This window comes from Colossoma macropomum, unplaced genomic scaffold (assembly GCF_904425465.1).
Source record: "Colossoma macropomum unplaced genomic scaffold, Colossoma_macropomum, whole genome shotgun sequence".
Classification (NCBI taxonomy): domain Eukaryota; kingdom Metazoa; phylum Chordata; class Actinopteri; order Characiformes; family Serrasalmidae; genus Colossoma; species Colossoma macropomum.
The window spans coordinates 8,631,948-8,654,807 of NW_023494794.1; the positions used below are offsets into that span (position 1 = coordinate 8,631,948).

Sequence of the window (22,860 nt, forward strand, 5' to 3'; positions counted from 1 at the left end):
TACATTTACTGGTAAGTTCTCTGTAATATTGTGTTAATACTGTGATAACAGAACTGTAAAAAGTGTAATTTGTAAACAGTAATTACACAGTAACTACTTATTCTCTTATTGTCATCATATGCAGAAATGAACCAGACATACTAGCAGGTTTATACTGGGGTACATACAAGTAAGTTCTCTGTGATGTGATGGAAATAGCACTGTACAGAGTAATTACACACCAATTATTTGCTTTCTTGTCTTATTCGCAGCATAATGTTCATAAACACACAATATTATAAATCTGATCTAGGTTAAAGCACAGCAATGGTAGCACTGTCTATACTGTAGTGTGAAATGTGTATGAATGAATCAAAAACACACCCAAGATTAAAGGAAAAATTTAAATATATTGTACTAAAGTAGTAAATGACAAACAACTAACCGGATTTCAGTGTCCTCTGACCCACAGACAAAATAACAAACAAAATTCCAAACAACCTGGAAGATAACAGTGGCTAACTTACTTAACCTATAGAAGGAAAAGAACAATAAACAAAATAAACAGAAACTTCTCTCTGTCTTTGATTACCAAACACATGCATGCTTACTCGTCAGATTCTGCTCTGAACTCCTGTGTCTGAAGTGTTACTGAATTCTCCTGTCTGATTTTTGGATTTAGTAGATTAGTCATTTGTTTTATTTATGTATATTATGTAGATATTCTCTGCACTGAAAGTCTTGTTTCATTGGTTTGCTTGTACTAGTAAAAAACATTTCCATTTTTGCCATAATATTGTGCGATGTTTTGGCTTTATCCAGCCATGTTTTATATTACAAAACATGGCCAGATTTTCTGTAGCATAAAACACACCACTTACCTTTTACCATTGTTTGTTAAACTAGACCTGATCTATAACACTGTGCATAGTCATGAACGCTGTGTATGGTTATGCTTTGCATACCACAAATACAAGAAAACAATGTTACTTTGTGAATACACATTATTATATAGTTGTCTTTCCATCATATTACAGAGAATGTACCAGTAAATGTACCAAATAATATGGAATTTCTGTACTGGAGTCAAACCACCCCATGAAGTCTGTGCTGAAAAAATCTATTTTGGAAAAGCGCTACCATTATGTTTTCTAGTTTGAAAATGAAAATGTCTTGATTTTTCAATTCTTGTGTTTGGATTTTGAAACAAGAATAAAATAAACTTTAATCTCTCATTTTTCTTCTGCTTATGCACTGGAAAAAAGGTACTAGGTAATTACTGTACAGTAAAATAAAGTGCTACCATTGTGTACCTTGAGATTTTAGTTTTGGGTTAACAATAAAGAATAAGACATGTAAGTAAATAATAAGTAGAAAATTTCCTTCCTGTTGCTTCTGATTGAGCACTGGAAAATGCCTTGTCTGGAATTTTAATGAAAATAAGCTTTATTTTTTCATTTCTTAAAAATTCTGAATGAAAACAGAAAGACTCAAAAAGTACATAGACCTAGAAAGACAGTTTCAAACTAAGTAACATAAAAATGATGCACCTACAAACTGAAGACTGGACAATTACTGAGTCACTGAAGCCCCCCAAATTTATGGGCATGGGTCCACAGATCTTTGTGGCAATAAAACCCTTTGCAAAGATTATGATAATTAATTAAAGATTATGGTAATATTATTATATTACAATAATATAACAGAGTGAACAACAACATAGCACGTAATGTAACTAACATTAACTAGGTTAATGTTAGCAAACTTTGCAAACAGCAAAAATAAGCTAATGTAACCCAACTATCAAGCAGGAGCAACCTCCTCATGCCTTTTATGCCTTTCTACTCTCAATGAATCAGACATCAGCTTCATTTTCACCAGCTTCTTTTTTTTGTTGCACTGCATTTAAGGTGTAAAACTGTAATCATGTTTAAATGCCTGCAAAAAATACCATTAATTAAAATTAGACTCACCATGTTGTATTTCACAATGTGGGAGATGCAGATGACTGATAGAACCTTCAAAGCAGTCGATATTGTACAGAGGTCCAGCAGGCTCCATCTGACCTAACCCATCCAACAGACGGGTATCCCAGAAGTCTATTCTGTACAGCACCTCCCCTTTCCCCTCCATCTCAAACACAAGGTTGGTCAATCTGCACTGAAACTGGCCAGTATGAGGACACTGAAACCTTAAGAGGAAAGTTCAGACCAAACAGGTCAAATACATCTTTCTCAACCTGACTGTACTGCTCTTATTTGAGTAATGTCATAAAACAAACACTGTACCTGTACAAGTTAGTATTCTTAACTTCTGAATTGTTTTCAACTATTTCAGGAATAAATCTTACAGTAGCCATAGACAACTGTGGAGATGCAGAATAAAGATTTTTAGATATGCAGAGTAGCTTCAATTTCACAAGCTTTCGGTACATTCTGATCATGTTACATACAAGATCTCACAAATGCATGCATATGTGTATGAGATAAAACGTCTCAAACCATAGTAAACATCACCTTTTGTTGAACAGCTTGACTGACTGCTAACAAACTAAGGAAAGGTAGCTTTTCAGATTAAATATTGTAGCTGTTATGATGTCAAAACAGATTAGCCGCTCACAGATTAAAAAACAGGGTTGGACCTTACTTGAGGTTTCAGGGTTAACACAGAGAGTGTAATCATAACAGGCTAAGGTCAAAACCACAGATCATGGTATCCAAAACAAAGGGAGCATCCAGAGCAATCCAGTAAACAGGCTAGGTCCAAAAACATGAGAGCAATAGCAAAACCAAAAAGAAAAGTCAGAGTAACACAGAAAACAGGTCATACACAGGAATGCTTACAGACTAGGAATGCTTGGTACGCAATAGAGATGTTGGCAGTGATTCACAAAATGCTAAGCTAAAGCCCGGGCTTAAATTTTATCTAACTCATTACATGTAACAGAAAACCGGTGTGTAATCTCAAAAATCCAGTGAGGAGGAGCATTGGAATGAGAGTCTATTGTTTGATGGTGATGACTCATGGGAAATGGAGTTCTCAAGACATTCGATAGACTCAACTGAGCCTGCAGAAGAGAGGAAACAAGCTGTCCAATATATCTTGGGCTGCTACCCAGCTAAGCTCCTCAGGACCATACCCCTCCCAGTCCACCAGATACTGTAGTTGACCTCCTCTCTGCCTGGAATCCAGCAACCTGCGAACAGCATAGACTGGGGCTCCTTCAATGATCACCGGTGGTGACGGCTCATCATGGAGCCTCATCCAATGGACCTAGAACAACAGGCTTAAGGAGGATGACATGAGATGAGCATAAGACACAGCACTGTCTGGGAAAATCAAGTTTATAAGTACCTTCATTAACTCTTTCCATAACTTTGAACAGACCAATATATTTTGGCTTTAGTTTTCTGTAGCCCTCCTCAAACTTGAAGTCCCGAGTCGAAAGCCACACATGGTCTCCAGGTTGGTAGAGGGGGGTGTCATCCCGTCGACGATCAGCTTGGGCCATGTTCCTCCTCAGAAACCGTTCAATGCGCTGATGCATTGATGCCTAGACTTCTTCAGTCCTCTTCAGCCATTCATCTACAGCTTGAACGCTAGTGGTAACAGCAGTCCATAGCATAAGTGGAGGCTGGGATCCTAGTATGCATTGGAAAGGTGTGATGCCTGTAGCTGAGATAATGAGAGTTCTGTGCCATCTCAGCACAGGGTAAGAATCGAGCCCAGTCAGACTGGTTTTCATAGCAGTGTGCCCTGAGAAATTTGCCTTGTTCTTGATTTACCCCTTCACATTGACCATTAGACTCGGGATGATATCCAGAAGTTAGGCTGACATTGACACCTATACGCTCAAACAATGCTGACCATACACCAGACTTAAACTAAGGACCACTGCTTAATACAATGTCCTCTGGGATATCAAACATTTTAAATACATGATTGAACAAGGGTTTTGCAGTTTCAAAAGCAGTGGGTAATTTAGTGAACAGAATGAATGACTGCTCATGAGAATCTGTCTACTATTATCATGATAGTGGTAAATTGTTGTAAGGGAGGTAGATCTGTTACAAAATCAATTGCTATGTGAGACCAAGAATGAGCAGGCAAAGTCTTTGGAGTTTGACATTTAGAACAACTGGTGCAAGAAGAAACAAAACAATGAACATCTGCCAACATATTTTCCCACCAATACTGATTATTAAATAACTATCGGGAGCCCATAGTGTATGAAGAATTTCTCAAACAGAACCTTAGCAACAGTTGAACCTTTTTGATCCTTTGTCATTAAGGCCTGGGCATAACGAGTGAAACAGTCAGTCACTAAGAGCGTGTTTGCAAATCCTTGGTTGTCTGGCTCTAGTGACAAAAAAGTCGAGGCATACAGAAATAATGGTCATTTACTGTTGACTTCAAAGGAGCCACTCTCTGGGGTGGTGTTTTGTGTGCAATGCACCGTCCACAATTCTTGACATACTACTCGATGTCAGCACCCATCTTGGGACAGTAGAAGCAGTCTCTAATAAGTTTAGCTGACTATTCTATACCTAAATGGCCACACTTTATCCACAACATACTTATTTGCAGAGAGTCTTAATGCTGTCAGAAGACATGTCTCGGCATTCCTCGCTTTCCTTGGAGATCATGTCAGCATCCATGTCGTAGCATCCAGGCCTGTAGTGAATGGCGAAATCATATGCTGAAAGGCTGGCAAGCAAACAATGACCAGTTGTGTCAACCACAGTCCCATTTTAGTGCAAGAAATTCAAGTTGATGGGCAAGGTAGTTCTTTTCTGAGGAGCTGAGCTTTTGGCATGCAAAGGATACCTCTGATTACCCAATGCACTCAAACCTTGCAAGCCAGCATCTATGTGGAGGACATAGGGTTTGGCTGGGTTGGCAAAAGCAATGACAAGGGCATGGGTGAGGCACTGAATGATCTGGTTAAAAGTCTTAGTACATGACGCATCCCACCGGTCACCAATAGGCTCACTGACCTTGTAGTAGGTTTGCTCACTGGCAGTTCTAGCTGCCTTCTTGCCCTTTTGGGTGGGGGGTATCCTTTAGTCAATTGTGTGTGTGGCTGTACTCCAAAACAATATGCCCCAAGTACGTCACTTGGGAGTGACAGAACTGGCATTTGTCTGTTGATGGGACTTTCAGCAGCCATTCTTCGTGCTACTCCAAAGTCTTCCCAAACACATTCAAATCATTTAAGTACACAACCACTTTTAGCAGGTTCATGTCCCAAACTCCCTTCTCCATAAGACTTTGAAAGGTTGCCAGAGCCCGTTTAACCCCTAGTGGCATCCTTTCTAATTGGAAAAACCCAAGTGGACATATGAAAGCAATTTTCTCTCTACCTTCTTCTGCCATAGGAATTCGATCATATCCAGTACGGAGATCCAGCAAGAGAACCACTTGCTTCCACTGAGACAGCCCAGTGTCATTGTGTGGCACTGCATACTGATCAGGGATGGTATGTCAATTCAAAGTCCTAGAGTCCACACACGTGTAACCAACCAGATTTCTTCCTTGCAAGGAATATGGGAGATGCACAATGGCTTTTTGATTCCTTTAAGATCCCTGCTGCCAACAGTCCCTGCAAGTCATCTAGGTTGGCCAGAGCTATACGCCTCTGGAATATCTTTTCGTTGCACAGTCTAATGTTCTGCTCCACCCCCTTTGCCAAACCGACTCTGTATGACTCTGTTCAGGACCTTCTCAATATGCCTTAAAAACTGGGTTTTTCTCCTGGATGCTGGCAAAGGAGTCTAATAATAAAAAATTAGGTTTATGCTATGCTATGCCTAAATGGAATCATTTAAACACTAAAGCACATATAAATCAGTTTGTGGCCTGGGCTACAGGTCTCTGTAGTCAATGCAACGTCCAAGACTTCCACCCTTATTTTCTACAAAAAAGAAACCTGCAAAGGATAAACTCTTTGGGAAGGATTGTGCCATACAGCTTGTAGAGGGAGCAATCATACGGGAGGTGTGGAGGAGGTTTGGTGGCTTTAATCTTACTAAATACTTCCTTTACATCTATATACTCAGGTGGAATTCTGTTTTGGTCTCAATATTGCGGCTCTCTATGAAAATTGAGTGAATAGCTACTTGGGGCCTAGTAAGGAACAGGAAAGCAACTCCCCATCTGCCCATGAAATAAGGGGGTCAAGTTTGTGTGGCCAGGGCAGCCCTAAAATGATGGAATACTCAGAAGAATCTATGACAAACAAGCTAATATTGTCTGTGTGCATAATGCATGTGTGCTTGTTAAGTCTTACATTTGGCCAAACAGTGGCAGCCCACTCTAAAGCTTTGCCTGTTAGATAAGACACTAAAAAAGAAATGTGAGTATGATCACAACCGGGCAGACAATTACAAAAATACTTTGAACACTGGAGTAAAAATCCCTTGTATTTGTCCATTGAGCCACCATATTTATCCAGCTTACTAACAATATATGATAAAACAGGGTAGCTACTACGAGTGGGTTTTGAGGGGTTGCAGCTTAGGTTAGTTCTTTAGTTCTTTAAGGCGATCGATTACAACCACCATTTGAGTTTGCCATTGGCTCTGTGCTGGGTAAGAAGAACCACAGATGGAGAAAGTTCCTCAAGTGAAGAGTGGTGTTGTCCCAGCATTTGAACTTGTTTACTCACTGCGGAAGCTATCATGTCAGGATCTGTCATCTGCATGGTGGTGAAGTATTCTGTTATGATGTCAAAATGGATTAGATGCTCGCAGATTAAAAAACAGGGTTGGACCTTGCTGGAGGTTTCATGGTTAACACAGAGAGCATAGTCATATCAGGCTAAGGGCAAAACAGCACAATATTCAGAACAAAGGGAGCTTCAAGAGCATTCCAGTAAACAGTCCATGTCCAAATACATGAAAGGAAAAGATCACAGCAATCAAGCAAAAAGGGCAGAAAACAGGTCATACACTGGTAAACTTACAGACTAGGAATGCTCAGTACACAACAGATATGTTGGAAATATTTCGCAAAGTGCTAAGGTAAAGCCCGGGCTTAAATACTATAAATGCTGTGAAACAAACAACCCAAAACTAGCAGAGAAAACACTTTCCAAACAGGCTACAATATATTCTGAATGATCGGTATAATCGGAAATTAGCATTATCATTATTATAGCAATGGTATTTGAATGAATGATGGCTGCTTAGAAAGTACAGGTTTCTAGATAAAACTCTGTTATAAAATGATATGCTAGGTTGACTCATAATTATGATTAAACAGTTTGTGAAATATGCCATGTCTCATTTGGTGTTTACACAGCTACTTAAAGTATTACTGATCTGAGCGCCAAAGACATGCTTCCCATTAAGATAGTTGAAAAAGAATAAAGAATTGTACGAAGTAACATCAGAATTTTTCAAAGACAGAAGTCCCCAAAATATATAAGAACATGTACTGCATGCTTACCGTATTCATGCAATGTTTTTAACAGAATGTTATGATGATATAAACTATGATAAAAGGTTAGGTTATTAATTAATACATTTTATATCGTCGCAGGCCTAGTTGCAACAGACCCCTTTGGACTGTGCAGTTGGTAACAATGCACTTACTTGTTCAGTGTAAGAGTGTGGTGCAGATGCTGAGCTACAGTCTTCTACCAGCAAATCAAAAGAACTCACACGGTCTCTAGAAAGGGCCTTCTCTGTATAAAAAAAACACAAGCACAAATAAAATTATTTTTTGTATTAGACTTAGAGTTGAGTCAGGTTAGATGTAACTAATGGTATGTTGTCATTTGTAGTAATATGTTCAAGCACGCAACCTCACATTTGTAGGAGAATCTAGGGAAGCTTTCTCACAGTTAGCCCAGCTAAACCCAGCAGCTGAGGCAGTATTTTCCACAACCATAGCTTAAAACCTGTGGTGCCAAACTGCAGTTTGTTCTGAATCTTCAGTTATCTTAAAGTGATTACTAAGTATGCATTAATACTGATACTGGTATCGGGCAGATACCATGCTCGTTTACTCATACTCATAAAAATCCACTAACATTCTGGTACCATTTGTGACGTAAGCTAAGTGTACAATTCTGCACAAATGGACAAACACAGTGAAGAATAAACAATTCACCTTGACAGATTCCCACCAGACCTACACTGTGTGATTGTAGCCCGTTTTTAAAGACACAATCACAACCACTTCCCCAATATGGGTGGAGACATGTAGTCTAGAAAAACTTAGTCTGTACGCAATGGACTATTTAAACATGCAGTGCGAGACACCAAAGAACAAAATTTCTAAAATCACACAGTGTATGTCTGGCTTTAGAGGATACTCAGCTACAGCTATTTGCCAAACAAAAGTCTCTGAGAAGACAAACTCCACAAGTGAGCTCCTCGTATGCGTTAGCCTCAGATGTGTGTCCTGTTGTCACTGTAATACAGAGACTATGTTGAAACAGACAGATGAGGATCAAAACTATGAAACATACTTTACTTACATCTCTACAGAAGAACTTTTCTAATGTGGAATAAAACCCACTCTTCTCCACTGCAGCAGTACTCAATCCAAGGTAAATAATGTAACATAGCTAGCTAATGCACAAAAATGGCTAGATTTTAATGATTTAACTGTTAAGGTACATTGCACTCATTTACAGTTACAACTACATAATTCTACATGGATTACTCTGTATGGTAAATACTAAAAATGTGTACTTGTACTCAGTCTGAAAAAAGTGGTACTGATGCTATTCTACAAACACTGTTTAAATTGCTGACAGTGTTGATTCAACTGATTGTGTAAATTACAAATACTACCATGTATTTTAAATTTGGTAACTGAGTACATTTCAAATCTAAGCCAAACATTTTTGAGTCAACGGAGACCCATCAGGTCTCCACTGACGTAATAATGGCGCAGATTGCTGCTTTGCTGCATTTTTTATTTTGCATTTTAACTTTTATTTTGTGAGGACTCACCCGAGTAGTAATTTGGTTCACTTTTTGACCTATTTTCCATTGTTGAGCCTCCTGGATTTGATAATCTAGAATGATATTCAAATTAAATTTTATGGGTATTATTATACTAGTTTTTACAACAGACACTGTCAAAAAGCAGCTTTACAGAAATCTAGTGTCCCATCAGACAACAGCAGTGAAAAAATTTCTTGAGCTTGAGGAAAAAACCCCGGAAAAGAGCCAGGAGTTAAAGGGAACTCATCCTCCTCCAGATACAGTGCTGCTTGAACATGTGTGAACCATTTGGAATTATGTGAATTTCTACATAGGTGCAACAATAGATAAACATAACCCAATAAAACAAATAGTACCAACTATTATATAGTTTTTTCATTTATTAAACAAAGTGATCAAACATTTAATGTCCTTGTTTGCAAAAGTTTGTGAACCTCTGCTTTCAGGAACCGTCATGACCCATTGGGATGATGTTCTTTTGCTAAATTGCAGTATTCAGTTTTTGCTAAACATAACATTTCTCATTAAGGCCTGTACAAAAATCTATTTTTACCTTATCTGTCCAAATAGCATTGTTTCTGCAGTATTCTCGCTCAGCACTTAGTAAACTTTAAAAAGGCAGATGTTCTTCCAGCAGGGTTGGGAGGGTTACTTTAAAAGTGTATTCTGTTACAAATTACTGATTACCTGTTAAAAAATGTAATTGTAACCCAAAGGATCCAAAGGATTATTATATTATATTAAATTAATGAGAACAGGTGGTCTGAGAAATTTTTTTTGTATGGTAAGAAAAATTACAAGGTAGTAGTTTTTAATGAATTTCAACTTTTGTTGGAAAATGTTTGTACAAAAGCACTGTTAATACACACTAAGTAAATAAGATTCAGTCTCGACCTTTGCAAATTGCAGACAACTATCTCACCGAGTACTGTAATGATTTCATATATTAATATTATTAATAATAATAATAATAATACTTAGATTAAAATTAATAAAAAGATTAATTAACAACTTAACATGTAGTTACATACACTCACCGTTTTTTCCAACTGAAGAGAGGTAGCAATGAAGATATTTTTTTGGGCATTCCGTATCTTGGACGTCGCATATGTTTAGGATCATGTGTCAGAGATTCATAGCTGCTGGCACGTGATGACCCATAAACAGAACTGCTGTCAGATCCTGACATTGAAATGTACCCAGAACTTGCCAAAGACCAAGCCTCTGATCTCTCATCTTCAGTCACTAGGAGTAATAGGAGAAAGAAATTGAAATGCAATTCATGATTGAACAAGAAGCATGGTATAATCATCAATCTTCTATTATTTTTATTAGCAAGGTGGCTATGGAAACAAACAGGTTTTATGGGCACATGAACAGTTGACAATCAACAATCAGGTGAACTGGAGTGTGGATAGGTAGATGGCTGAGAGTCCGTGGTCATGTGATCCCCAGAGGATTCTGGGAGTTGGAGTTCTGAACAGAGTGAGGGGTGTTAATTTCTGCTGAGCCAGCGGGAGCTGTGACACTTAATAAGAATTGTGATAATATGAAGTAACTTACGTTTCTCATACTTCCTTAAGAGAATAAAAAAAATTAAGCACAATTCAACTAAAAGGTGAATTATCTTTACACAAATTATCCATACCTGTACTTGTATGTAATCTATCATTTGAGGAGCTGTCAGGTCCCAGTCCCAATTTTTACTAAATTGTTCACTTTCAAAAATCGCACTGAGGATTTTTATTCTGTCTTTCCAATTTAAGATCTGTGCTGCCAAAATTTCACCAGAATGTCTCCTGCCCAACCAGAGGAGACAAAACTGTAGATCATGTCTACACAAACATTGCAGACGCTTACAAGGCTGTCCCCCTCCCCCACCTGGGTCAGTCTGATCACATCTCATTGTTTCTGCTCCCAAGTATGTGCCACTCATCAAACGTGTGAAAACATCTACAAAGACTGTTACAGTGTGGCCAGAGGGGAATGTCTTCTCTCTACAGCATCAGTTTCAGAACACTGATTGGAGTATGTTCTGCCCTGAAGCCTCTACAGACCCTCAAATGGACTTTATATTGACAATGTCACCTCTGTCAAGTGTCTGAAAATCTTTCCTAATCAGAAACCTTGATGAATGCTGAGGTTCGGCTACGGCTGAAGGCACGTAACGCTGCTTTCAGATCTGGTGATGCTGAGGCTTACAGCTCAGCCAGGGAGGCCCTGAAGAAGGGCATTAGGAAAGCCAAACATGCCTACAAACTGTCTGTTGAAGCGTACTTCCACAACTCTGACCCCCGCCGCATGTGGAAGGGCATCCAGACTTTGACGGACTACAGACATCCCCCACTGATCCTCCCAGCCAGCAGTGCCTCTCTGTCAGACGAGCTTAAACAGTTCTACACTCATTTTGACCAGGGCATTGTTAAACACAACACATGGAGTGAACTTCCTCACAATGGTAGCCTCCCCACACTATCTTTAGTGGAGGTGTGTATAGTACTGAGCATAATTAGCAGAGTAAATGCAGGTAAAGCTGCTGGCCCAGATGGCATCCCCGGAAGAGCCGTCAGAGTGTGCGCTGGACAGCTAGTCCTGGTCTTCACTGACATCTACAACCTGTCACTGGCCCAGGCTGCTGTTACAACATGCTGGAAGGCTACAACCATCATTTCATTGCCAAAGCGTTCTTCTGCAGCATGTCTGAACGACTTCCACACTGTTGCACTCACACCCATTGTGATGAAGTGCTTTGAGAAACTGGTTCTAAGTCATCTAAAAGGAGCACTCCTTCCATCACTGGATCCCCTCCAGTTTGCATACCGCTCAAACAGATCAACAGAGGATGCCATTTGCACAGCTCTTCAATCTGCCCTCTCCCACTTGGAAAACTGGAACACATACATTCAAATGCTGTTCACTGACTTAAGCTTCACCTTCACTACAGTCATCCCCACCAAGCTGCTAAACAAGCTCAGTGATGTGTGAATCACCAAACTCCTGTGTATTTGGGTCTCGGACTTCCTGACAAACAGACCCCAGTCTGTGAGATTGGGCAATCATATGTCCACCCTCACCCTGAACAACGGTCTTCCACAAGGCTGTGTGCTGAGTCCTCTGATCTTCTCCCTGTTTACCCATGACTGCGTTCCTCTGCACACATTTAACATCATTAATAAATTTCCAGACAACACTACAGTGATTGGCCACATTAGGAACAATGATGAATCAGTCTACAGGGAGAAGATCCAGCACCTGGCTGCCTGGTGTGCCACCAACAATCTCTCACTCAACACAGACAAAACCAAGGAGCTCATTGTGGACTACTGGAAAAACAAAAGCTGCACACACTCTCCTGTCCGAATCAACAGTTCTGAAGTAGAGCGTTTCTCCAGCTTCAAGTTCCTGGGAATACACATCTCCGAAGATCTTTCACGGTCACTCAACACCTCACACTTGGTTAAGAAGGCACAGCAGCGCCTCTACTTCCTGTGGAGACTAAAAATAGAACATCTGTCTCCTCAGATTCTCACTGACGTCTACTGCAGCACCATCGAAAGTGTACTGACTAATTGTGTGACGGTGCAGTACAGCAGCTCCACTGTGGCTGACAAGAAGTCCCTCTATAAAGTGGTAAAGATCGCTGAGCGCATCACTGGCACGCGGCTCTCTGCCATCAGAGACGTTCACCACCAGCGCGGTGTGCACAGATGGGTCTCCTCCCTTCTGGGAGGAGATACAGAAGCATTCAGACCAGAACCAGTCGGCTCACGTCCAGCTTCTTTCCCTCCATCATCCTGCTGAACTCCACACCATTCCACTTATACTCCTACTTGCATGTTGCACACAATATTTATTCATCATCATCACTAAGCACTTAAACCAGACAAGGTCATGGTAGCAGTTGGGAGAGCAGAGAATCCCAGACAACCATGACCCCTGCAACTTCTTCCATCTCATTCTTGGGGACCCCCAGCCGCTCTTAGGCCAACTTGGAGATACAATCCCTCCAGCTGGTCCTAGGATGACCCCGGGGTCTCACCCAAGTAGGCCGTGCCTGGTACACCCCCACCGAGAGGCGTCCAGGGGGCCGTGAGATGCACGAACCACCTCAACTGACTCCTCTCAATGCGAGTAGCGCCTCTACTCCGAGCTCCTCCCAGATGACCAAGCTCCTCACCCTATGTAGTTGTGTGCAGCCCACCACCCTGCGAAAAAAATGTATTTCTGCCACTTGTATTCACAATCTCATTCTATCAGTCATTACCCACAGCTCATGACCATAGGTGAGGGCTGGGATGTAGACTGACCAGTAAACAGAGCTTTGCCTTAGCTTTGGCTTAGCTCCCTCTTCACCACTTCAGTCTGGTACAGTGACTGCATTACTGCTGCCGCCCGTCCCAGCCTGCGGCCGATCTCACGATACCTCTTTCCATCACTTGTGAACAAGACCCCGAGATACTTAAACTCCTCCACCTGGGGCAGGTCCTTTACCTGGAGTGGGCATGCCATCCATTTCTGGGCTAGGACCATGGACTCAGACTTGGAGATGCTGATCCGCATACTAACCACTTCACACTAAGCTGTAAACCGCTCCAGTGAGCACTAGAGGCATCCATGCGATCCAGCCAAAAGAACATCCTCGCCACCCTCCGGCCTCCACACATAATGCCCTCCTGACCACGGCTACGCCTTGACACCCTGTCCATGAATATCACGAACAGGAGTGGAGACAAGGCACAACCTTGGCGGAGTTCAATACTAACACTGAAAGAACTTGACTTAACGCAGAGTATAAGAACACAGCTCTCACTCCGGGAGTACAGAAATCGTATGGCCTGGAGTAGTAACAGGGTCCATTCAGACTGCATGTCGCCTATCTCTTCCAGACCTCTAGAAAAGCTCTCCCGGAGGTGGGAGTTAAAATCATTCGGAACAGGGGCCTCTGACAGTCGTTCCTAGCACACCCTCACTATTCGCTTGGGCCTACTGCGTCTGACCATCAGTCTTCCTTGCCATCTGATCCCACTTACCACCAGATGGTGATCAGTTGACAGCTCAGCACCTCTCTTCACCTGAATGTCCTGAATATATGGTCCCAAGTCAGATGAAATGACAACAAAGTTGATCATTGACCTTTGACCCAAAGAGCTCTGGTACCATGTACACTTATGAACATCTTTGTGTTCGTTATGGACAATCCATTCCTAGCACAGAAGTCCAATAACAATTCACCATGCGAGTTTAGATCTGGCAGGCTGTTCTTCCCAATCACACCACTCGAGGTCTCCCAGTCATTGCCAACATGAACGTTTAAGTCTACCAGCAAGACTATGGAGTCTGTAGGTGGTGCCCTTTCCAGAACCCCGCCCATTCAGTCCAAGAAGGCTTAATACTCCGACCTGTTGTTTGGTGCATCAGCACACAGAACAGTCAGAGTTTTCCTCTCTGCGATTTTAATTCGCATTGAGACGACCCTCTCATCCACCAGGATAAACTCCAACTGCACAGCAGCCTGCTGGGGACTTGTGAGTATCCCCACACCCGCTGGTGCCTCTCACCCTGTGCAATTCCTGAGTAGGAGAGGGACAAACCCTTTTAAGGAGTTTGGTTCCAGAGCCGACACTGTGGGTGGAGGTGAGCCCAACTATATCTAGTTGGTACCTCTCAACCTCCTGCACAAGCTCCGGCTCCTTCCCCCAGTCAGGTTACATTCCACGTACCAAGAGCCAGTTTCTGCCGCAGGGGTCTATGCCAGCAAGGGCCTTCCCACCATCTCCCACTGCCTATACGGCACTGCACCGGTCCCCCATGCTGGATCTTGCAGGTGGTGGGCCCACAATATTTATTTATGATCTCTTGTATTTCCATACAACAGATCGTTCACTGTATATAGAATACAACACATAAACGCTTACTCTAACAGTACGTAACATACCATATATATATTATTTAAAGTAGCATGTGTATGTATCATTCATAAATCTATTTATAATAATGCATACATTGTTCATATAGTTATATATTTCATAGATATGTCATTTATGGCTGTTATTGCACATTTGCACTGTCCGTTTTGCACTATTGTTACTATTTACACTTCTGGTAGATGCTAACTGCATTTCGTTGCTTTGTACTTGTACTGAGCAATGACAAAGTTGAATGTATCTAATCTATCCAAGTATAACAATTTATTTAACAATTATTTTCTTCCTTTTTGATTTTATTTTAGAGGAAGTACATACAAACACAGTAATAGTTCCATAATTAAATTTATTCATCTTACTTTAGTTACACTTGTGTACTTGTGACTGAGTAGAGTTAAAAAGTCCCCAAACAAACAGGATAAATCAGGTAAAACACATCTACAAGAGTAGGTCTTGCTAAAAGCTTTAATGAACTCAGAGACCATCATATAAATAACTTACAGCTTGTAGACGGTTAAGAGTGGAGGGTGCTACAAGTGGCTAAATGTAGGGATAGCTTTTACAACCAAAGTTAGAAGTATAGTAATAGTGAACTTTTTGGAATAATTGGCTGTTACATACATTTTCAGTAAAAACTAATAAACTACTATGTAATGTATTTAGTTATGACCCTGAGAAATTAAATTATATTCCCACATGTGCAACCTTATGGCTTAAGAGGTTAATGAATAGTAATTTTATTCTAATTTTGAGAATAAAAACACTCACCCATCCATGATCTGATGTTCCCTCTCGGTTTTTGCACCTTCATCATCCTCTCTTTAGCTCTCTCTTCCTTTGCTCTCCTTTTCTCTTCCACCTCCTGTAGAATCTCTCTGTCCATTTCAAAATGGCGTCCACTGTTTGCTGCCACCATCTCCTCTATCTTCTCCAGCAGCTCTGTGACTTGAGTGTCATCACTCCTGTTCTCATTGTTGAGAACATGATACCTGTTCCCACATTTCTCAACCAGCCACTGGAGCTCCTTCCCTTCACTCTCAATATGCTGCTCTATGGGTATAGATCCCAGACGGTCTCCACAAGTGAACAGCACTATAGTGTGACTCCACACTGCATCAGTGAGAAGCTCCAAATATCCATTTATCATTTTTTTCTTATTTTTTTTAAAAACACAGTCCGCACGTAAAATCAGCAGCAGAGCATGAGGTCCTGGAGGACACAGAGACACACTGAGCACAATCTCCTGTTTCAGTAACTCAGTGCTCATCTCTACAGGTTTATTACTCCACCATCCTGGAGCTTCAACTACAGTGATGTGTCTCCCTGCTACTTCTCTCTGTCTCTTCACACACTGAGAAGCTCTCTTTAACTCAAACTCCTCTCTGTTCAGGATGGTGTTTCCTGCTGAACTCTTCCCAGCATATCTGTCCCCCAGCAGCACAATCCTCAGCTCTGAGAGACAATGTGAGTCACCTGAAAAGTTGTTGTTTGGTATATGTTTATTTAGGAACTTATACGTACATGAATATATTACAAAACACATATACGCAGAACTCAAAAACTCCCCAATCCTGAACTACTAGCCTGTAAAAATGCATAAAAAATTAGGATTCTTCTCACACCCAGTATTGTATTTTACGCATGCAAGGCAGTTATAGCTACTATCACAACAAATGTATTCAATAACTAAACAATAAATAAACTAATAAATATTTATTGTTTTCGTATCCCTCTTTAACAATAAAATTATTTTTATTTGTTTTTGCAGCCAATGTGTGTGTGATTGTGTGTGTATGTCTGTCTGCCCTGCGATGGACTGGCGACCTGTCCAGGGTGTGTCCTGCCTCCCACCCAATGACAGCTGGGATAGGCTCCAGCACACCACCGTGACCCAGAAGGATAAGCGGTTGAGATGATGTGTGTGTGTTTTTGCAGCCTTTTTAGAAAAAAGTGCTGAGGTAATGCTGACTGTTTCTCAGTCTTTCAGTGCACATTTCAGTGAACAATATGCTTGCAGTTATGATGTTAGCAGCTGTTAGTATTTCATTTCTTTTTATTTTATACGATACTGAGCAGTGCTTTTGTAATTTCGTACTTTGCTACTTGCTTCAAGGAAAGGTTCGATTTCTCTGTACACATTCACAAAATTGTCTGTACTTGCCTCACATCTTGTTAGAGGCACAGTATTTTACTAATAATTCCTCACTTCTCATATCATCAGTGTCCTATCTGACAGCTTTATCAAACATTGCAGTATTGTGCAACCCTAATTTTAACACTGAGCATTCTGGTGACATTGCAAATTTCATCCTCAACAAAAATAGCCAAAAATAGAGATTCTAATAAAAATAAATAAATAAATAAATACAACAAACAAACAAAGGGTCAGTATCACCCTGTTACCTGAACTTATCGTAACTTGTCAAGTATATTATAATTGTGCTATTTTCTTCCGTAATTTAAATTCAAAGATTTTTCCTACCATTCTCTCATTGCTGTATAAATTTTAATGTATCAATTTTTACATTGTTAGTTAGATGAAATGTTCTCAAATTTTTCAATATCATAGCATTTATTTAACCAAACATAATCCGTTTTTAATGAAGCACTTCAATTTTTTTACAGCAAAAAGTACGCTAAACTGACAAACTCTCTAAACCCACATAATGAAATTATAAATACATTTTAACAACTGTTTGATAAAAATCCAATTAATATGATTTCTCTTCATATATTTAATCAGCAAAGATGTATTTGGTGCTTGGAGTTTGCTTGTTTAGTTTTACTGCAATTCGTTTTTGTGCTACAGTGCTTTTTAGTTAGTGGTCTGGATTTCATGGAACACAGTAAAAAACATTGTAATTGGCTAATTGGCTAGATGAATCATTTGCATATTGCAGCCTTCAGCAATATTAGCATTGCAAAGGCTAACATCATGATTATGATAAGTGAACTATATATGGCGCATATTTATTCATTCAGATAATAAGGCATATTATTCAGTGATAACTATTACACTTTACACATTATTTAACGCATGTAGTAATAACAATGAAGAATTAAAGGGTGTAAAAGGTCTAATGTATAATTAATTTAACTTAGTTTTGATAATAAAAACACTCACCCATCCATGATCTGATGTGCTCTCTCTGTTTCTGCACCTTCATCATCCTCTCTTTAGCTCTCTCTTCCTTTGCTCTCCTCTTCTCTTCCACCTCCTGGAGAATCTTTCTGTCCAGTTCAAAATGGCGTCCACTGTTTGCTGCCACCATCTCCTCTATCTTCTCCAGCACCTCTGTGACCTGAGTGTCATCACTCCTGTTCTTATTGTTGAGAACATGATACCTGTTCCCACATTTCTCAACCAGCCACTGGAGCTCCTTCCCTTCACTCTCAATGTGCTGCTCTATGGGTGTGTCTCCCAGACAGTCTCCAAAGGTGAACATCACGATAGTGTGTCTCCACACTTTATCAGTGAGAAGCTCCAAATATCCATCTAGTATTTTGTCTATATATTTTTTAAAAATACAGTCCATGATCAGTAGTACAGCATGAGGTCCTGGAGGACACAGAGACACACTGAGCACTATCTCCTGTTTCAGTAACTCAGTGCTCTCCTCTACAGGTTTATGAATCCACCATCCTGGAGCTTCAACCACAGTGATGTGTCTCCCTGCTACTTCTCTCTGTCTCTTCACACATTGAGCAGTGCCCTTTAACTCAAACTCCTCTCTGTTCAGGATGGTGTTTCCTGCTGAACTTTTCCCAGCATATCTGTACCCGAGCAGCACAATCCTCAGCTCTGAGAGATGGTGAGCATCACCTGTAAGAAACAGATATAAGAGGTTTGAAAAGTTGCTGTTTGGGTGATAGTTACACTGTGCTACTTGCATGTTTCGTAGCTGTGTGTGTGATATTACTAACTAGCAATGCTGCATCTACGACACTGATGGAAATCAAGGGTGTAACTTTAAGTTGAACACTGGAGTGATTAGAAATAAGTGTGATGATAATGAGCTGCCCGTAACTTTTTTCACTAATGTTAGCTGTAGCCATGGTGAACTTGAGGTGGCGATGGCTGTTACAAAAATACATGAATATTTAATATGTGAACTTTGGGGGTTTGAATAGTACTTTTTAAAAACCTACAGTATAAGCAGAGGCAACATTACTATATAGCTATATTTGAAAAAGTACATCACTAATTTTTTCACAGAGTTATGTTAATGACAAATATTGTTAAACACTTTCTATTGACTGTTGCTGGAAATTTTGAATAGTGTTGTTTTAACCAAACATACTATTTTGGACAACTTTTGTGTGAAAATATTGTATTAAAAAACAAGGACGAAGTGCTACACATTTATTTTTGTGCAATTCAGAAACAAAATGTATACAACATATATCCAAAACACGCTTTATATGTCCGACCAGAGGGTCATGACTGATGTTATACCATGGAGGCACCACAAGTTTTATAAATCATCAACTATATTGCCAAAAGTATTCACTCACCCATCCAAATAATTGTATTCAGGTGTTCCAATCACTTCCATGGCCTCAGGTGTATAAAACCAAGCATCTAGGCATGCGGACTGCTTCTACAAACATTTGTGAAAGAATGGGTCACTCTCAGGAGCTCAGTGAATTCCAGCGTGGTATCGTGATAGGATGCCACCTGTGCAACAAGTCCAGTTGTGAAATTTCCTCGCTACTAAATATTCCACAGTCAACTGTCAGTGGTATTATAACAAAGTGGAAGCATTTGGGAATGACAGCAATTCAGCCTCGAAGTGGTAGTCCACCTAAAATGACAGAGCGGGGTCAGTGGACGCTGAGGCGCATAGCGCGCAGAGGTCGCCAACTTTCTGCAGAGTCAATCGCTACAGACCTCCAAACTTCATGTGGCCTTCAGATTAGCTCAAGAACAGCATAGAGAGCTTCATGGAATGGGTTTCCATGGCTGAGCAGCTGCATCCAAGCCTTACATCACAAAGCGCAATGCAAAGCATCGAATGCAGTGGTGTAAAGCGCCGCCACTGGGCTCTAAAGCAGTGGAGACGTGGAGTGACGAATCACGCTTCTCCGTCTGGCAATCTGATGGACGAGTCTGGGTTTGGCGGTTGCCAGGAGAATGGTACTTGTCTGACTGCACTGTGCCAGCTGTAAAGTTTGGTGGGGCTGTGAAAGGAACTCTTAATGCTTCAGCAGACCAAGAGATTTTGGACAATTTCATGCTCCCAACTTTGTGGGAACAGTTTGGGGACGGTCCCTTCCTGTTCCAACATGACTGCGCAACAGTGCACAAAGCACGGTCCATAAAGACATGGATGAGCGAGTTTGGTGTGGAAGAACTTGACTGGCCTGCACAGAGTCCTGACCTCAACCCAATGAAACACCTTTGGGATGAATTAGAGTGGAGACTGCGAGCCAGGCCTTCTCGTCCAACGTCAGTGTCTGACCTCACAAATGTGCTTCTGGAAGAAAGTCAAAAATTCCCATGAACACACGCCTAACCCTCGTGGAATTCCTACCAGAAGAGTTAAAGCTGTTATAGCTGCAAAGGGTGGGCCAACATCATATTAAACCCTATGAATTACGAATGGGATGTCACCCAATTTCATATGCGTGTGAAGGCAGATGAGCGAATACTTTTGGCAATATAGAGTATGTAAGTATAGTGAACTTTATATGAGGACTGCTATGCTTCCAATCCACACTGCCTCTGAGACAGCTCCATCAGGAACATTCTTAAAGGTAACATGGTACAAAGTTACAGTGTGAAATGATTATTTTCCCAGTAACAACGTGCTGTAGCACATTACAATTTCAGTACTTGTACTCTCATGACAGTTATTGACTTAAGTCAATTAATTAATTATTAATTATTAATAAAAAGTTACAAACCGTATTTTGGAAAAAGTTGGGACATTTTGTTAAATGCAATAAAAAGTATATGATTTGTTGGTTCTCTTGAACATGTTTTTAACTGAAAGGGTACAAATAAGTTATTTTTAATATTTTGCAAGAAAAACTTGAAAGTTGGGACAAGGCAAGATAAGAATTAAAAGTTTATAGAATATTCAATTTACACCATTTTGAAAAATTCCACTAGAAGCAGGTGAATTGCTAACAAGCGAGGATATCATGACTGGGTATAAAAGGAGCATTCACCAAAGGCTCAGCCTTTGCAAGCGAAGATAGATCATGGTTCACCACTTTCTGCCAAGCTTCGTGTGAGAACTGTCAAATGATTCAAGCAGAAAATTTCTCAACACAAGATTGCAAAAAATTTAGGTCTTTCACCATCTACCACGCGATACTGCGAAAAGACTCAGGGAATCCGGAGAAATCTGAGTGCATGTAGGGCAAGACCTGAAAACCACTGTATAATGTGCATAACCTTCAAACCTTCAGATGGCATTGCATGAGAAACTGTCATGCTACCTTGTTAAATATAGCCCCATGAGTTCGAGAGCACTTTGGAAAACTGGTGTCACTTATCACAGTCCACTGCTTCATCAAGAAATACAACTTGAAACTCTATTACACAAAGATAAAGCCATATACCAATTCTATGCAGAAACGCCACCGATTTCTCTGGGCCTAAGATTATATCAAATGGAACTGTTGTCATATGGGCCCACATTTCAGTTTGTTTTTGGGAGAACAGACACTGAGCTCTCCATGCCAAAGACATAAGGGACCCTCTAGAGTTTTATCACCAAAAGCTGCAAAAGCTAACATCTGTCATTGTGGGGTGCATCAGGGTCCATGGCATAGGAGACTTGCATATGCGTGAAGGTACCACTGATGTAGAGGCCTATATTGATTCAGAAAGACATATACTGCCTTTAAGATGGTGCCTTTTCCCAGGAAATCCATTGTTATTTCAGCAAGACAATGCCAGGCCTCATTCTGCACGTACTACAACAACTTGGCTTTGGAGCCACAGAGTGCATGTCCTTGACTGGCCTGCCTGCAGTCTAGATCCTTCTCCTATTGAAAATGCATGAAGAGGAGATTCAGCCAACAATGACAACAGCCAGCTGAGCAACTGAAGTTTGTATCAAGCAAAGGTAAAAAGTCCACTTGAAATGTGATGTACCACAGTGGTAAACTTGGCTCTGTCCCAGCTTTTTAAATGTGCTGCAGCCATCAAATTCTAAATATGGAGCACTGGAAAGGTATTGAAAAACAGTGTATTAGAAGCACACTAAATAATTAAATTAAATACTTGTTTTTAGTGTTATGGCTTACAAAATGATGCCTGGTGCAATGGCTTATGTTTTAACTTTTTTTTAATATTTAGAATATGAATGTTTTTAGCTTGTTTCTAGGCATGGACAATTTTACATAATTACTGTTTAACATTTAAAAGTATCAGTAAACTACGGTTTAAAAAAAGTAGAAAAACTGTTTGTGTTAGCAGAACATTTGAGCAGTGATGTGTAGACATGGGTAATGTGGAGAGACAGGAAATGTGGAGAGGACTGAACTGATCAAAGGAAAGAAGAGGTTAGCAGGTGGAACAGTATGCACGACCACAGAGGATAGGCCTATTCCTTAATGACTATAACCAGTGAGACCCATTAGGACTAATAATCATTTCTATTTCTTTCAGTAATTAATGAGTTTCAGTGAACAAATGCAAAGGTAGCCAACAACTTGGATACCAGCAAATTGTAATAAGTTACATTACTGCCTTACAACATAAAATATATTGTTGACACATTGAATGTTTTTACATGCACTCAATAATCAGATCATAATCGGATATCTGCAGTTATCCGATTATTCAAATGGTCATGTAAACACCACACTACGAGCTAGAAATCTGATTAAGGAATCTGATAAAGAGAGCTGGATTTTAGTTCAGTAATCAGATTTCTAAGTGCATGTGGACTCTTGCCTGAATTTCTCAGTCTGCGCATGTGCAGAACAGACTGCTGTACCAGAAAATAAGCAAGCAGCGTTGCCACGAGATGCAGAAAAAC

At 40.4% G+C, this 22,860-nt stretch overlaps 1 protein-coding gene across 1 annotated transcript in view; it reads right to left on the reverse strand.

Moving 5' to 3' along the window:
• Positions 1-22,860, reverse strand: part of LOC118815053 — an 81,127-nt gene that overhangs the window by 49,842 nt on the left and 8,425 nt on the right. The window contains exons 3-9 of the mRNA XM_036580987.1: positions 17,988-18,686; positions 15,632-16,336; positions 9,977-10,184; positions 8,946-9,010; positions 7,575-7,666; positions 2,268-2,344; positions 1,953-2,170 (exon numbers count right to left, since the gene is read on the reverse strand). Of these exons, the coding sequence (XP_036436880.1) occupies positions 1,953-2,170; positions 2,268-2,344; positions 7,575-7,666; positions 8,946-9,010; positions 9,977-10,184; positions 15,632-16,336; positions 17,988-18,686 (2,064 nt within the window). The remainder of the gene's footprint in view (positions 1-1,952; positions 2,171-2,267; positions 2,345-7,574; positions 7,667-8,945; positions 9,011-9,976; positions 10,185-15,631; positions 16,337-17,987; positions 18,687-22,860) is intronic.